At 37.5% G+C, this 17,886-nt stretch overlaps 1 protein-coding gene across 6 annotated transcripts in view; it reads right to left on the bottom strand.

Annotated features, from left to right (window-relative positions):
* Nucleotides 1-224: 224 nt before the first annotated feature.
* The window catches only part of GPR63 (G protein-coupled receptor 63), a 32,624-nt gene continuing 14,962 nt past the window's right edge, over nucleotides 225-17,886 (bottom strand). For 5 of the 6 annotated variants that reach the window (XM_054196794.1, XM_054196791.1, XM_054196792.1 and 2 more), the window contains 3 exons: nucleotides 12,630-12,715; nucleotides 7,836-7,913; nucleotides 225-5,669 (listed from right to left, as the gene is read on the bottom strand). In XM_054196794.1, coding sequence (XP_054052769.1) covers nucleotides 4,266-5,525 — 1,260 coding nt within the window. In that variant the 5' untranslated portion in view covers nucleotides 5,526-5,669; nucleotides 7,836-7,913; nucleotides 12,630-12,715 and the 3' untranslated portion in view covers nucleotides 225-4,265. The remainder of the gene's footprint in view (nucleotides 5,670-7,835; nucleotides 7,914-12,629; nucleotides 12,716-17,886) is intronic. The other variant, XM_054196795.1, reaches the window with a different exon arrangement.

Raw genomic sequence — 17,886 nt, 5'->3', positions numbered from 1 at the left:
AAACAGCCAAGATGCTGGACGTTTTTCATTCTACTAATATGGGAAATAATCTGTCACATACAAACAAGCAGCACTTGAATCAGAAAGGTCACTGTCTTGTGTTGAAATGAATCATGCCATGCAGTACCACTGCTTGTTTTATTTCTGGCACAATACGATGATCTTAATTACTCAGTCCTAACTAAAAGGTAGTACACCCAGTTCAGGTAGTATTTTTAGGAAAGTTCTTTTCTTTTTAGGCCTTCTCTCTCTTTCCCTGCATAGTATTTCACTTGTTTTGGATATATTGACATATCTTTACCCCAACATCTCAGAGGAGAGCATTCTGTGCATTCTTTATACAAGAAACATTTTGGCTTAAACAAAACCATCTAAATCAGGCAAACACTCTTTGTTATTTAATATACAGATAAAATAAATAAAGTGTTGCAAACTATTGAGGTGGGCATTAAATGCAAAGAACAAAGAGCCATTCTATAGACTTTCATCACATTTTTGGAGAATGTTCATGTTTATTTTTTTTGATTGTTTGTTTTTTGTTTGTTTCTCGGGTATTTTTCACAGGTATAATATGTACAGAAAAGACAATGCCATTCTACTTAACAGCTTTTTTTTTTTTTTTTTAAACAGTCATTCAAAGTTTCTCCACATCAGAATATCACTATTCCTCAAAAAAAGATCAAACAAGTTCATAATGGCAAAGTAGTGGCTCCTGGAAAATTTGACTTAAGAAATTCCTCACCATTCCAGCTGCAACAAACTTGTGCTCTGAAATTTTATTTTTCACATAAAAATAAATCAAAATCTCTTTCAAGGAGGGCATTGTTGAATGATTTGAGAATTAAAAAATCTCAAATGGCTGCAGAAAGACCACTGAAATCTGGCAGTTGTTTATGCATGTGCCCAAATAAAAGAAAATATGAAAGCTTTAAGCATACAAGTGAAAAAAAATAGTAACAGAAAGCAGTAAGAGACAAAACCATTTTCTTCTCTATATACACAAATATTTTTACATGAGTAACAAGAAATATCAAAAATACACAACTGAGCACAAAAGAATCATTTTAGCAATAGATTTGTACAAATGAGATTTGTGTAAGCAGCATGCTTTGACAGAATGAATTGAACTGCAACATAATTCAAAATACATTCATTTCAATCCTCCATACCAAAGATTTCTGAAAATGTAACATGAGGGAACACACTGTAGTAACAAGTATCATTTCTGGATAGGAAGATTATAATTCCCCAGCAGAATGAAGACAAATCAATTTCAGTTTTTAAAATCCCTGGTCTTGGGTCAAGGACAAGCCCACTAAAATGCCTCAGCACCCCAATCCTGCCAAGACACGTGTGTTTTAACGTTACAAATATTATCAAGGTTATGCTGATCTTGGCAGGATCACAGACAGCAAGACTGAGCAGTTTAGTGGTCTTCAACTTGGTCCTAGGACTTCAGCTGTAATTATCAAGGCACTGCTCTAAAGACAGTATATTAGACACAATAGGCCAAATGGTTGTGTAAACACATCATTACCCTGGGGATATTTCTATGCCACCTATTTTCTTTTTTTGAACACCCTTTTGTTCACTGTATGCCCTGATCAACTCCAAAACCTGCTGAGTGTGAATACTGTATCACCATGGAAGTCACTTCTGAACTTGGGACACACAATTTGTGGGGTTTTTTCCTCCAAGTATCATGCAGCTCTGAGCAGAAACTCTGTTAGTCAATGTAAACAAACAATAAATTATCAAGACAAATTAACTTTCTTTGATGTTTGCAATTTCTACTTCACAGCCAGTACTTACAGGGCTTATGAAATCCCCACAAAATGTTTTCCCCTCCCTCTTCAAGAAAGCAATTTCACTGACTTTCCTGTATTACTCATCTTCTTTCCTTCTTGAATTACTATGTTTTACGACACTCATTCAAACCACTTACATTATAGCTCTGGAAGACAGCAAAAATACCTGTTCCTGCCATCTTAGACAGTGTATGCTCTCAGTCCATTACATTAACTCTAAACACAATTTTGCTGCTTTCAGAGATAAAACAGGCATGACAGCTCAGGAACAGAAAATCCATACTAACCAGGTCATAAACTTCCGCTATCAATGTAAATGTAATTGAGAAATAAAAGCTATACTGCAAAGACACACTAAACCACTCTGTTTTACAGGGGAACTCCTTTACTGCCTGTCATTTTGATCAGAAAAATCCACACCGTCAGCAGCGAAGTTGACAAGGAATGGAAAGCACGCACATCAATAACATCACCACTGCCTGGGTGCCTTTACATGTAACTCACAACCTCAGCTATCAGCTTTTTTTAAAAAATGAAATTACTAAATTCACAATTGTTCCTTTTAGACTCCTGAAATTTAAATATTGCCATCACTTTTACCAATATGTGTCAATGAGAAGAACAGAGATAACTGTTAAATTAGTTCTTCACTGAAGACCTAAATAAAATCTGGGGTGTGAATGTTTACTTGGCCTTGAGAAGGAAGCAGTCCCTGGACATCCACACAGTACAGGGCATTTCCTTCATACCCTCAGTTCAATATTTATGCAGAAATAGATAAAATTGCTATTATCTTGTCCTCGGGGTGCAAGGAAAATGAAGCCCCCATGCTTTGGGGTACTGAAAGAGAGATGGAAACTTCAGAGAAATTGGGGATCTCACTTCAAAGCCCAAACCTAAGTCTTACTTTACTTACATTAAATATTTATTTAGCTGATTAAAAAAAAATAATAAGATATCCCAGTCTACATTGCTATCATCAAGGAAAACCTTTGCTTTTCTGCTTTCTAGGTGGGTACCAAGACAGCCTGACATTAATCAGAAAGGTGGTTTGGCATTTCAGGGAGAGAACTGATGCTCAAGAGATGAGAACAGCAGAGTAAACCCCTGAGGCAGCAGGCGCTACAGAGGAAAAGGGGCAATGGAAAATCAATGTAAAGTAGCGCTGGAGGGAAAAGGGGAATTTAACTTGCATCCCCCCCAGCAAACTCTGCTGGCCAACTGTTATTTATTATTATTGGTTTATGGATTCAGTCTAATACTTAAACAGGAAAACAAGCAAGTTGAGGATTTTTTTTTTCCCAGTCATTACCATGTAGACTAATCCTAGCCTCAATTACGATTCATGCGCTATTTGTTTGCTGGTTTATCCTACTATTTCTAATTCTATCCCAACGAACGCCTGACAGTATGGTTTCAGCAGCGTAGAGCACACCTAGCCTTATATGAGCTCCAAGCAGAAACAGCGTTATACCAAGCCAGTGTAAATTGTAGGCCCGAAGTCACAATTCCAGGGAGATTTTCAGGTACAGCATCAGGTTTGGATAGCTTGTAACAGCCTAATGTAAAACCTACAGCCACCCTTTCCCCCGAAACAATTTGAACATGAACTCTTATTTTTCTGTATCTTCTGTTAGCCTAAACCTGAGGACACTATTTTCATTGCTTTCTTTCCCTTTCATTCCTCCATTTTCTCCTTACAATTTCCCTGATAACCAAGCAGGTAATGTTGCTTTTGATCAATTGTTAGAAAAACAGCAAATCTATGATTGTATGTGTAGCTATATCAACATAAATTGCCCTCCTAGAGCTTACGTGGGTCTTTCATTGAAATTCACCAATACAACAAATAATCATAATAATAATAATACCCCTTCGATACAGAACAAAGTATTCCAATGAACAAATTCCATAGTAAATTTTGTAAAGTGCACAAAAATATTAATGGAAATACTAAAAAAAAAGAAAAAAGTTTTCTAGTGTCACCATGAAAACTTCTGATATATTGTTTAAATTAAATAGAAGTAATCTAATGAGACTTTTTGGCTCTAATATATTGGCAGACAGCAGCAACATTTTTCAGAAAAATCACACCAACTAAATATACTGTATCTTAGCAGCATAAAAAGTCCCTACAATTAAATTGCAGGCCTAGTAAGCATAAACCTGACAAAATGTTACAAATGTAGTTTTCATTTAAAAGAATGGATTTCCATGGAATCCTAGAGGTAACATTTGTTTTGTTTACATTGTATTCTGGTAGTAAACCCATCTATAACCAATTGCTTTCCCTCCCTTTATCTTTCCTCACAAAATTGCACAGAGTACTGGATAATTTAATCAAGTTATAAGATATGGCCACACTGAAGAAGCCATATTAAACAAAACAAAGTTCAACCTAAAGCCTAAAAACAAATAACCCCAGAAAATAACAATCATTGTCAAGCAACCGCAGCTTCACACTACTGACCGATGCTCCCCACACACATAGATGGCACTGGGTCGAATGCGCCGCCTCGTATGACCGGGTAGCTGTGGCAAAAACTTGAAGTATTTGGGCATCAAGTCCAAGCATGCATCGTGAAACTTCTTAATCCTCCAGTAGTAAATCAGTGGGTTCAGTGCAGACTTGAGGTAGCAGAGCCAAAGGAGCCAAGTGCTTATCTCAAAAAAGTTGTGCTTGTAGTAGAAGTGGCTGTTGAATGTGGCAATAAGGCTGTAAGTGGTGAAGGGCGCCCAACAGACTATGAAGACAAGGAACAAAATCAAGATGGTTGTGAAGGCACGAGTTTTAAAGCTCATATCAATATTCATCTGAAAAGGTCTCTGTAAGCTCATGAGACCAAGTTTGCTGGCCTGGCTGAGGCAGATGCTATCAGGGTGGCTATGGATACGAACTGCATTGTGGCGGACGGTGTTGAGTATGCCCATAAAAGAATACAGCATTACCAGGAACGGAATAAAAAAAGAAATTAGCAAGATAATTATCACGTAGGCTCGGTAACCTGGGCTTGTAGAGTAGCCAAAAACACACTGAGGTGCTCTCGAGGGTATCTGCAGATTAGGATTCCCTACCGATAACGGAAAAGCAACAACAAAGGATGCCGCCCAGGAAATCACAATGAGAATCTTTGCACGGTAAGGGTTCAGTTTATCTTGCCTCTGAACTATGATAAGAAATCGGTCAATGCTAATAATAAGAAGAATGGCTACCCCCTCTATGACAAAAAGCCAGAAGAACATGGCGGAGACTCTGCAGAATATATCCCCAAAAATCCACTGAGTGGTAATGATTGTTATTAGAGCAAAAGGCATGTTCAGCACTGCCAGCAGCATGTCTGCAAAAGCCAGGCTTGCTAAGAGGATGTTAATTGCAGATCGCATAGCCGCCTTCTGGTAGACCATGAGGCAGACAACAAAGTTTCCAAGGAAAGAAACCAATAGGATAAATATCATAGCAGCAGAAAGAATGATCTGGAGTGGCAAACTCAAGCTCCTGAAAACTTCTTGCGATGGCAGGATAGCTGTGGTGTTTACCAGAAAAGTACTTCTCTCAGTGGTGAGCACGGCACCTGAACTATACCTCAATGGCTGTGTTGTGCCACTACGAAGCAAGAACTGTGGAGTGGTAAAATTCGTATAGGCATTTTCATAAACAATAAAAGTAGCATTTGAGGTCCCGGAGTGGGCCAGCGTCAACATTGCTGAGAAAACCATTGCTTCAGGAGAAATGAAAGCAGAACCAAAGGTCTTCAAGGCATTTCATCTTGCTCAGGCAGTATCTTATTCCTGGTCATTTAACAAATCAAAATTCAGTGTCTGAAAGTGTCAAAGTTCTTAAAGTCATGTCAGTATTTCCACCTGAAAAAGAAAGAAATTTAAAGAAACAAAGTAAGACTCTCTAAAACCAATGGGAACCAAATGATTGCTCCACTTTCCTTAATGACAAAAGGATCCTTAATACATATTTACACTTCGGGTGGACACAATTTATTTAAGCACCAGTCACAGGAGTCCTGTAATATTTGGTCTTTTTCTTATAGATCCTGCTCCTGTAGTCTTGCTGATACTGTACAATACTCCCAAATCACCAGGCTTTTTTCTACTACAACCAGGACTGCAAAACTTTCGTGTTTGAAAACAAACTTTACTGGTTAAGAATTAATAAATGAAATCAGTATCTTTATTTAAACCTCGTAATTTTTAAACTAACTTCATGATTTTGTTTTGAAATTGCCTACAGCTGAAAACTTTAATAACATTTCCAAATAGCTTAAATAATATCAGTATCGCTTATCTGCCTATTTGTTAAGCACTGAAAAGCCTACCTATCTGAGCTATCCTACATAATACAGAATCCTTGGTTCCACATCAGTCAGCAACAGCAGATGCCTCAGGAAAAACCTGTAAAACATCCTAACCTATTATTAATTATTAAATAACTTATCCACAGGATTAAAGTATCTCTCAATTTGTTTCATTTAGTGACTGACTCATACCAAGGCACAGGAAACTAACTCTTCTTCAGTCACTACAACCCTTCCCCCTGCAGCAAGCTTTCCTGCTTTTACTGGTCTAGACACGTCTTTTTTAATTCGTCTTGGTATCCCACATAATTTAACTGTGTGCACCCTCTTTTTCCCTGTAAATCTAATCCTTAGAAATTCTGCTGAACTCTCTCCCCCATCGTTATGCTGACACAATGCAACAGTTCCTTTTATAGTTTACAAGTACTGTCTTGTTGTACTATTATTACATGTATCGTATTATTAAGTGTACTGTTCTTACAGACAAATAAAATGCAAAGGAGTTGATAGTTGTCTCCCCTTTTCAGTGCTAGTTCTTCATAGAGCTCCTCCCCTCTATCTTGGGCTATTAAATTAAACGCTCCCAGAGTACTCTAGCATCTGATCAAGCTGGAAACTGGAAGGATTCTATGCCCTTTTGAAAAACAGATCACCATAGCCAGAAACACAAAGTAGGATTCACCTCATTCATTCTGGATGACTCTAATAGTCACATCAATCTGTTTTCATGTTTTCAGTCAGAGGAGGGATATAGGCATCTTCAGAGGGCAATCCATCTCCTCCACCTCTGTACACAGTGACAAGCTTGTGCTACTAACTCAAGAAGCTTACGTGTGGTTACACAAATCCTGCCTGTAGTATTTATGCATGTTCTGTTTGGTATCAGCATCTGGCAAAAGTGAAGGGAGGAAGGAACACTTTTATGAATTTACCCAAGAACCACGTGCTTCTTGGAGGATCAAAAGTTCACTCTTCCCTGGATACTACTTCGCCAACAAAGAAATGAACTGTGAGCCAACAAGGTCTAACCTACGTTCCCCCAGCTTGGGCTTCTAGTGATCTGAATGCAAGCCTGCTCAGGCTCCTGCCAAGGATTCACCAAGGAACATCAGCACTATGACCTGCTCCTCTCATTCCATGACAAAGCTATTCCCTTCCTACCTGCAAGCTCAATATCACTAAACGATTTCCAGGGCCAGACAGCCTTCATTATTTCTTCTAAGACAAATGATTAACCTCTCTGTCTCCTTTAATTTTCAATGATATCTTGAAGAAATATTGCAAACATCCTAATTTCATTGAGTCATACCTAGTCCACTTCTAGAGGTCTTCCTGCTTGAATGGGAGGGAATGTCATAATTTTCTACTTTATCCTATTATATTTCAAAGATTGTTAAACTCGGCAAGAGTATACTAAGTTATGTACATTGACATTTTGCAACAATGCCAAATTCTAATAACTTTATTCTAGATTTTCCTTTTCTCTCCCGTTCATTTTTATTTTACAGTAACTCTTCTAGAGAAAGCCTCAATATTAATTACAGGCTAAAGCATATATAGTAGCCAAAACTCTTCTTTCTTTGGTCTTTATAAACTTTTCCTTTACCAGTCATCTTTAACATATTTTTTAGAATAAAATCTGTAATCAACAGCAGAAAGGTTAACACAGCTTCCCAGGATAAATAAGCAAGGATTTTAGCAATGAACATGAAAATCTCACCCAAAGTTCCACTGGGGTTTATGACTCCATAAACCAAGAATACTGAAGAGGGAAGGAAGCTGTAGCGTTCTGCAGGGACTGCAAAAAAGCATAAATTTAACAAATAATTCTGGATTTAAAATGGAGTACAGAAAATTAGATCTCCAGGGCAGTATCTTTTAGAGCTCTGTAAGCAGTAAGCCAGCAAAGTTAACTTTTGCATTTCTGATTGTTTTTGACAAGGTCTCTCCACTAAGGCTCTAAAAGAAACTAACCCACCATTGGATAAACGTAAAGCCCTTTCACAATGATCAGTCTAAAACAGGAAACAGAAGGAGGAGACATTTTGCAGTGACAAAAGGTCACCAGATTGATCCTACAAAGAAAATCTATACTGGCATTCAAGCTCTCCAACTTATAGGGGAGAGAAGATAAATGTGAAACCATGATATCTGCTGCTGATGAACATTAATTGTTTTTCAGAGCAATTTAACAAAAACAAAGGTCAACTATAAAGGGGTATAGAGGGTATTAGCTTGTCACAGTTAGTGACAAGCTAATAGACTGTCAGATAAAATTCAGTGTTGCTAGAGGTAAAGTTATGCCATGTATAGAAAAAAAAAGTTATCTGCACAGTAACAGACATTAGAACAACAATTACCATCAAGAAAAAGAACAGGTCTTCAAGTTTTCATAGTCTGCTCTATGAAAACATCAGCCAAGTGTTCCAAATTGTTAGCAATGAAACAGGGAACAAAACCAGGAGCTATCTACATACACTGTATATTTATATACACTACCTGCTACAATACACATCCATGGCACCTCTTATCTTCAGTACTACGTTAAGTTCTGCTCCACCTGATATGCGTTCAACAGTGATTGAAAAAAGGTACCATAGAAGTCTACAGAATTATTAGCGGCACAGTGAAAGTGAATGATTGCTCTCTCTCATAACAGAATAGGAAAAGCCAAAGGAATCACAAAATCCCAGAATGGTTGAGGTTGGAAGGGACCTCTGGAAGTTATCTTGCCCAACACATCTGCTCGAGCAGGGCCACCTAGAGTCAGTTGCCTAGGACCATGTCTAGATGGCTTTTGAGTATCCAAGGATGGAGACCCTCCAACCCCTCTGGCAACCTGTGCCATTGCTCAGTCACCCTCACAGTGGAAAAAAAATGTCTCCTGATGTTCAGAGGGACCCTCCTGTGTTTCAGTCTGTGCCTATCGCCTCTGATCCTGTCTCTGGGCACCACTGAAAAAAGCCTGTCCTCTGTCCTCTTTGCACTCTCCCTACAGGTATTTATATACATTGATAAGATCCCCTGAGCCCTCTCTGCTCCAGGCTGAACAGTACCAGCTCTCTCAACCTTTTCTCACAGAAATGACGCTCCACTGTCTTCGTTGTGTTTGCAGCCCTTCACTAGATTCTCTACAGCATGTCCATGTCTCCCTTGAACTGAGGAGCCCAGAACTGGAAATTATTATTTCACAAATAATCGTGAAAATACTTGCCACAGGATGCTGTAGATGCCATAGAGCTTCTGTGGATTTAGAAGGCAATTTAGAATGTATTTCACATGATCTTTATACAGATGTCCATGTCAGGAAGAGGTGAATCACCCTCATGAAGCACCTATCTCCCTCTGCTGACTGCAAAGGGTACATGGCCATCTGATTTTTTAGCACATACACACAGCTACTTCACTAACTTTAAACATATACAACAGAATTTGCTCACTTAGGTAAAGTTTACAGCTCTCTAAACATATTTATGCCACAACTTTACACTCTGAATTATGAAGTTCAGCAGAGCTTAGATGATAATACGTACCACAAAAGCTCTAAAGAGAAAAACAAAAAAAAAAAAAACCCGCAAACATTCCAAGATAAAGAATCAAAGTTTTAGATAATACTGCTTTATCACAAATTGTCTTTCTAAACAGAAGTAACCAGACAAGGAGAGCAGGAGGAAAAGTGTTCTGCACCCTTAATTTAGTCAAAAAGATTGTGCAACCCTGCATTTCTCAAGCCAGTCACATCCAGTATACAGCAAAGGACAAACAACTCATAGGTGTTTACAGAACATTCCTAACAAACCCAGAAAAAGTGACTAAAAAATAACCTCATGTATGCTCTTCCACCATCCCAGCTCTCTAAGCAAATAGCTACCTCCTATTTTTTGCTTTCTCCCCTCAGTGTAAAGCTTGTATGCTTTTCTGTACAGTGTTAAGAGGAGGAGAATGACCTCATGCAAGCTGCTGCTTGGACTTAGTCAAGTGCTTAAAGTGGGAAGCACACATTATCCATTTGGCTGTTGCATAAGTCATCAGCCATATCTTCTTTTCCAGAAGCATGAAAGAGTAAGCAGTGATCAGCTGTTGCAAAGAAGACACCTAACCTAGTAAGAGGACTGCAGGCTTTGGATCCCAGGTAGAAAGAAACTTAAGTGTTGCTCCTGTGCTTGTTGCTTCCCGATTGATGGTTTCCACATAGCAGCCTTCTCTGTACTGTTTATCACTCTGAGGTACGAAATCTCTCCGTGCGCTGCATACTGAATCTGCATGCTTAAATGTGTTCTGGAGTTACGCTTACCTAACCTCCAGGCAAGTTAGTTATGCTCTTTCTTGGCTATCATCCATCATAAAAGCGACTGGCTTCTCAGCCAATAAATTCAAGAGGATCCCTTTTGTGCAGTCATGCAGTCATATATAAATTTTTCTTTTTTTTCTTTTTTTTTTTTTTTTGCTACTTAAAGGGCTTCTACCATAAGCACCCACATGATTATTAATCATGAGCCTCCATCCCTCTTTCTACCCTTCCAACTTTCCCAAAATTACATAAAGGTAGAAATTTCAAGCTGAAAGGCTAAAAGAAAGGGACCAATAAGACAAACTTCACAGCAATTTAATTTCAATCCTCACACGCTTTTTGAGAAAGACAGATCCTGTAAATTCAAAGCCAGACTCATTGCTGAATGATAATCACACAGTTTGTAAAAGATGACCATGCTTTGGCAGTTTAAATAGGTAAGTTTATTGATGGTCAAAGTCCTCATGCAGGAGGCAGATACCTTTTTGTCACAGCATTCTCACTTTTGGAACATGTACTTTCACTGATTCTTTTCAGATGCAAAAAAGCTTCACACAATCACTCTTCTCCATTTCAGTGCTGAAAATTACTGGGTATGCACATTTTCCCTCAAGCAAGGTTCTCACTCATATGCAACTTGCTTTTTATGGAACATAATAGACACAATTATTTCAATGAAGTACACACTTAAAGCTAAATACCACACAAATTTCATTCATCAAATATAATTATTGCTAGAACTATGGCGTCTGTTTTTAACAGCTTTTGACTAAAAGGTTTCCATTCAAAATTTGGATAGCATGCTCACCCAGAAATAAGAGATTATATCTTATATGCAAAGCCAACATCAGTCAAAACCAGTAGCTCCAACACAGACAAAATAGGGAACAGTACCGTAATAACAGTTATGTTTAATGCAGATCAGAACATGCTATGAACAGCTGCCAAAATGTTCAATGATTTATTAAACTTATCTGCTAAAAGTAAGCATATTTTCAGTACTGCCCAGCACCAAGATTTGGTCCAGCACACAGAAATCAGTCTTCAAAAACCTGAAGTTAGCAATGCCTGGTACAATGATCCTATTTCTTGGGTATGTTTTAAGTGGTCACAAATGGGAGGCTTCTGCATGCTTTATAGCTACTACCAGTGGTTTTACTTTGAAGGTAAACTTTGGCAAAAACAATTTTTGCAACATAAAAAAAACATTAAAAAAGCAAAATATTCCTAGGGGAAAAAAGATAAAGTCAACAACAAACATGAAGGCCGTGGGCTTCTTTTGTTTTCAAAAAAATGTATGTGTTGACAAAAAATACTGAACTATGTGCTCTCTGACACCCCATTATTGTACAAAGCAGCCTGGGACATAAATGGCAAGAGGCAGGAACATACTGCAGTGGAATCCTTTCTGCTAAAGCCAGTGCAAAGTATGAGTCAGAGCACAAATCAGCAGGGACAATGTTCTTACTCACTTAACTGTTCCTCCTAACAGAAACTAGCAGTTTTCAGTTTTAATACCTATTTACATATCCTAAATTGAAACTAATCAACTACACTGCATGAGTAGATGACCCATAAAACTATTCACAAGAGGCATTAGTTTAATTTACGAAATTTTCCTTTTTTCCACTCTGTAAACACTACTGTGGCAATTTTCATAGGAAAGTATTGTGGGAAACAGCCACCTCTGCTTTGGGTCATTAAGTACAACTAATTGCCCTCTTGAGGATATTTCTTTCTGTCCTTAATTCAGAGAGCCATTAACTGTCAAGAAATGTCAGCCATGGGAATCATTATTACTATTCTAAACCACAAATATGCAAAATGTAAAGAATAATTCTATTTTCTTAGCTCTTGGGAAAAATCATGCTCTCAATTTGTAGATCACGTGAAAGGTCTTACATAGTGCTAGGTTCATTTCTAGTACTGTCACAATATTCCCCCTGACTTCTAGCTTTCCCACTAGTTCAATGGTCATATTAACCATATTCATGTTGATGAGCTAACTGAATACTGTAGTGCCTAGAAGAACAACAAACATTGAAAATATTATTGAAAACATACTCTGAATTCATAGTCTCTGCCTAGTTATTAACATACAATTAACAAGTTGGAAGCTTTCTAAATGCTTGGCTTCCTAAATTTTAAGTGGACCTTTGCATTATACATGCAATCAGTACACATCAGTTTGACAGATTTTATTTAAAAAAAAAAAAAGCATACCAATCCAGACAGGCTCCCATGAAGAGAAAGAATCATAAGTCATCTTGTGCTGTTCTGTTCAGCAAAGTATTCTCTTTCCAAATAACCTGTCAAAAAAAAAAAAAGAAGCCAGTGACATATTTACGCACAAGGCAGGACAAGATCAGAACAGCAAAAGGTTTTCCAGTAATAAAGCTTTATTTTTATTGGGAGAGGCAGAATACGCCGTGTCCCCTGACAAAAGGCAGATGACATGCTCCTTTCTTGCAGAAGGTATAGACCTTAGGCAGGACTACGGCATCTAAGTTTCATCAAGCCAAAGAGATCCTCAGCTATCTCACAAATGGAACATAAGAACCTCACCATTTAATACTAACATTTGCCAGGACTGAAGCAGCATGTTGTTATAGATCTCATTCAGATGCATTTATTTAACTTGTAGACAAGCACACAGCAGTTAGCTGCCGTAAGTCCTACGGGATCTATCAAAATACACCCTTAGTCTTAAACAGCTGGATTCTGACTTTGACACCCCAAAACCCTCTCAGAAAAAGCATCATTTAAATCCACAGGGTGATACTGAGCATCATAAAGAAGCTGAATAAATTTTGCCCAAATGACAAAGATATCAGTGTAACAGTATCGGGAAAACAAAGGACAAGAAAACAGGTCTACAGAGGAAGAACAAACCATGAAAGTTCCAATGCAGGATCTTAGCATTTCTCTTACACGCTTTCGTACCAATCAATCATCAGCACAATGCTATTATGTCTCAAGTAGTTAAAGTTATTTCTGTAAACTGGGCCTAACATAGCTAAAAAGCTGTATATTCCATCATAACATACCTCCCAGAAGGAAGCCAGAATTTATGTCACACTGAAAGATCCCAGTGACCTGATTTATTTATAAATATTGTTCATATATAACAATCAAAAGAACAAAGATGTGGGACACAGACACTTCCACATGGTGTTTTTTAAAAGGCTACACAACTTTAATTTCTGCCAGAAGAAGCTTTTGGCAGGTAAGTCACCTCCACACCGGAGCAAAAGATGCCAGGATCCTTCAGGAACAAGTTTCTAAAGAAATGTTGTACATGGAGACTGGAGGACTAACCAGCCAATGAGTTTACAATGACCTACTATAAGTGAAAGAATAAGAACAAACTGTACTTTAAAACCATTCATAATCTTCTGGTTCCTCCAAGGATTCAAGTTCTGAGTTTCTGTACCTGCAATCAACTTAAAACAGACTTTAAATACCCAAAACGTAAGGCTTGATTTGCCAGACTGGTGCCTGCTGAAAAATCTGCCTTCTGCAGTACAAACCCATTATCTAGCCACAATGGAAGTCAGTGTCTGAAAGAGTTTTCTGATAATCTGTTAATACAAATTGTTTTCTATCAGCACAAAAATTTGATCTTTAGATTTATTCCATGCAACAAGATAGGAAGGAAAAACACAAGTCTCAAATTTAGTTATGGACGAAATAGATAAAATCTAGACATTAGATTATCATAGACTTTCACCACTTGGTTTGTTCCCTCTTTAGTGAGATAAGTGTTATAAAGTGTTAATCTTCCCTCTTTGAGTTTCTGAATTGTCAAAGTAGTGAACAGGTTTGCAAGCACGCAGAAAGCACTGCCAGGAACTTGGACAGATTAAATACAGCAACAACCTGTCGGATCTTCCCACCGGACTTAGCATTCTCAGACATAAGAACCATTTCTTCTCTCTACTTAAGTGTTTATAGAAAGTATTTCCAACTTTCATTAAAAAATATCTTTAAAGCCAATTTAGAAAAGCATCCAAAACATCACCATAAACTAGAAAGTCCTTCCTCTTCAAGCCTCCAAGACAGGAAAAAATAAAAGCAATTTTTCAAAGTAAATATGGAAAATTTTACTAAATTTGAGTACCTTGCAGAGCTTGCTCTTAACTGGGTAAGACTGCTTGGGTAGCTTTCTGTTGGCAGTCAGGGGTTAACGCTATTTCCAAATTACATTCCTCTTTTCCCCCCATTATAAATGATTAGTCAGGCTTTTTTGTAAGAACAGAGGGGAAAAGCTCTGTAACCCTTCGCGATCCTGCAATGAAACTTGGATGCAAGGATTACTGTACCTGCAAAGAGCTCTATCTGTGGAATTACAACCTTGATGATAGCAGCATTTAGAGCTGGAAGAGCTACTGAAAGGGTATTCCTGACCTCTTCCTCATTCACTCACTCATTCCTGGACCCAGCTCCCCAATCCCAAAGCAAGAAGATTGATCTGGACTAAAACAGACCCTGGCATGTACATTTAAAAACTTCACATTTCTGGCCTTAGGCTGTGAGAAGCTGGGGTATGTAGATCAAGGCATAAGATCTAGATTTGGTTTCTCTATACTAAGAGGTATTTACATTCAGGACAGTACTATGCCATAAGCACGGATGGTGCAAAACTTGTAATTACTGATGATTTTAGAGGAATATGTATCTTATTAGGTCTATTTCTGTTCCCCGAACCAGGAGCTGTCATTTCCAAAGAACTGAAATAACAGAACATCACAGAGATCTTAAACACCATTAAACTTAAAAACGTTTCCCACAAGCATTCAGATTACGTTAAAGGCTTAGCAACAGGCTAGAGAAGATCTCAAAAATATTATGAAATGTTTTCAGTATACCATCACTTTTGAAATGAGTCATAACTTTTGTTAAGTACTTTACTGACAGTTCTCTGCATCTCTCTTGCACCTAGTCCACGGCAATTTTTTAGCAAGTTTTCTTAACATTTTCTTGGGATATTAAGTCATGCCATGGGCAAAAATAAACTGAAATACTGAAAGTTTCCTTTCTTCACCAAAAAGTCAGTCTATCAGAAGATAATCGGCAGTAAAAAAAGCCTGCTTCAAGTCAGAAAGTTTTAACAGAGTTGTCCTAAGGCTACTTTGGCTTTCCAACTAGACCAACTTGACCAGTATGTTCTCTGAACGGAAGATTGAGTTCTGTGAAGATGTTTCATCTTCACATACTATAAGGTGAAGATCTAAAGTCTCCTTTTATTACATCACTCTTACGTTCTTTGTCGTGCCCAGTGTACCTGACATACACCCACTACATACAACTATTGCACTGCTTTCTGATAAAAACACGGGAAGATGGATTTTCTTATTTGTTAGTAGTTTTGACGACAGCCATTAGCATGCTATGTCCTACCAAAATGCAAAGGCTAACAAAATTAATCTTATAAAAATAGTAACCACATCATCAACAGCATTCTATACTGATGGAATTTATTAAGCTGCCTTTCCCACAAAAACATACCTGTTTTTTGAAACAAAATTGATTTTAACAAAAATTCATCCTTTTATAAAAAGATGCAGGGATGCTAACAGAAAAGTGATTAGAATGACCAAATTTGTACTCGTTTCACACTGTGTGCTGCCCACAATAGGTTCCTGGGATTTGGTTTAGTTCCCAGAGCAAAGGGATCAGCCCTGATGCTGTTTTTCCCACAGGGATTCAGCTCACGTTGAAGCCAAATTCCACTGATACCCAAGAGTCTTGCTGCTGTAACACAGATGTTATGGATACTACTTCTTGACACTTGTTTCACAGAGAAGAGGTGTGCTGGTAGGAAGTTCAATGAAGTGACTGTATTTCAGCAACAGAAATGCTGCTGCTTGCAGCACCCTGCTCAGAGAGCACTTAAAAGGCTGCAAGGCTAAGATCTAGCTAAGAACTAAACACAGAATTAATTTATATGCATATTTATGTATTTATATTATACACTTTTCTTCTTACAAATATACAACCATGTGCATGCGTGTATATTTTCAATACTTATTAGCATCTGCATTTGGCCAAAACCAAAAATAAAATGCTTAATGCAACAAAATACTCTAACCATTGTTTGTGCTGCTTTGATTCCCCGCCCCCCCCCAGATTTACCCTATACTTTGTTGCTAGTCTAAATCAGCCTATTAAAAATCAGCTGTGTTACAATAATAACAACTTATTTTTGATCATATAGAAACAGAGACTAAATAAACTAACTAGTTCTTAATAGTTATCCATGTAATCTAATAGTTTTAATAGCTTCTGAGTTATTTTTGTCTCATGCCAGCCAACTGGAATGACACTTTCAAGACACCAATTGTTTGTGAGAAACAATCCTAGTTAGAAATCTATTCATACCAGAGATTGAAAAAGACAGTTAAATTGAGAGTTCTCATTTGGGCCACTCTCCGGGTGAGATGACATATTACAGACGTTCAAATCCTATGCAGTACAAGCACTAACAATTTCTGTACAGATGTGATAAGAAGGGCTTGGAACACGCGACACGAACAAATTAAAAAAAATTATTAAATTTACAAGCCGAAAATATTTAAATGAGTCAATCTGGCAATTTTTAAAGCACGCTTTTGTTTTATTGTAATACAAGAGGTCACTATTTCAGTTTTTTGGGTTTTTTTTATAACAATGCAAAGCAAAGAAATATGCATATCAACTGAAGGATTCAAATCCTTTGTAGGAACAATCTTTCTAAGTACATTATAATTCCCTGTCACAAATAATTGACAGTTAATTGAAGGGATTTTGCACTACTCAGTGGTTGGGTGCTACTTGGGACCTGTTAAACAGTAGGCCAAATCAAATGTCTTGCATGGATAGTTACAGCAGTTCCCAGTTCACAAACCTCCTATTTAAGAAAGGCTTGTTTCCATGGAAAAGCTCCTTCAGTAATAAAAGTGAGAGATTTTCACACTATTTTTTAAGTAATTAACATCAAAAAACAAGCAAACAAAACGCACACACACCCCTGCAAAAAAAAAAAAAAAAACCAAAAAAAAACACAACACCAAAAAACACCCCCAAAACTCCCAAAACACAACCCATAAAAACCCCAAACCTACAAAGATAAGCATAACTTTACTAGGAAGTCACCCATTAACTCATGTTGTAGCTCAAGATTGTATTTCCCTATTTAATCAAAAGCTGCTGAAGTATGCTCCATTAACTCATTTTGCAAATAATATTGAAGGGTTTCTTCAGTTACAGAGAAGTTTATTTGGTCTCAATTTCAATATGAAATAGATCCTGAGAAAATATTACATGGAATTTATCGTCTTGCATGCAGCATAACTCTAAACAGAATAATAAATGTAACATACAATTTCCAATTTGATTGCAACTACTCAGCAACTGCTGAAAAATTCAGACCAAGAGACTTGTATCAATTTTTCAAAAACACTGAAACACACAAAAGTTAGTTACAACTCAAAGTTATGGG

Source organism: Rissa tridactyla, chromosome 3 (genome assembly GCF_028500815.1).
Source record: "Rissa tridactyla isolate bRisTri1 chromosome 3, bRisTri1.patW.cur.20221130, whole genome shotgun sequence".
Classification (NCBI taxonomy): Eukaryota; Metazoa; Chordata; class Aves; order Charadriiformes; family Laridae; genus Rissa; species Rissa tridactyla.
The sequence above is the reverse complement of the archived record's forward strand: the minus strand, read 5'-3'. Positions and strand labels throughout refer to the sequence as shown.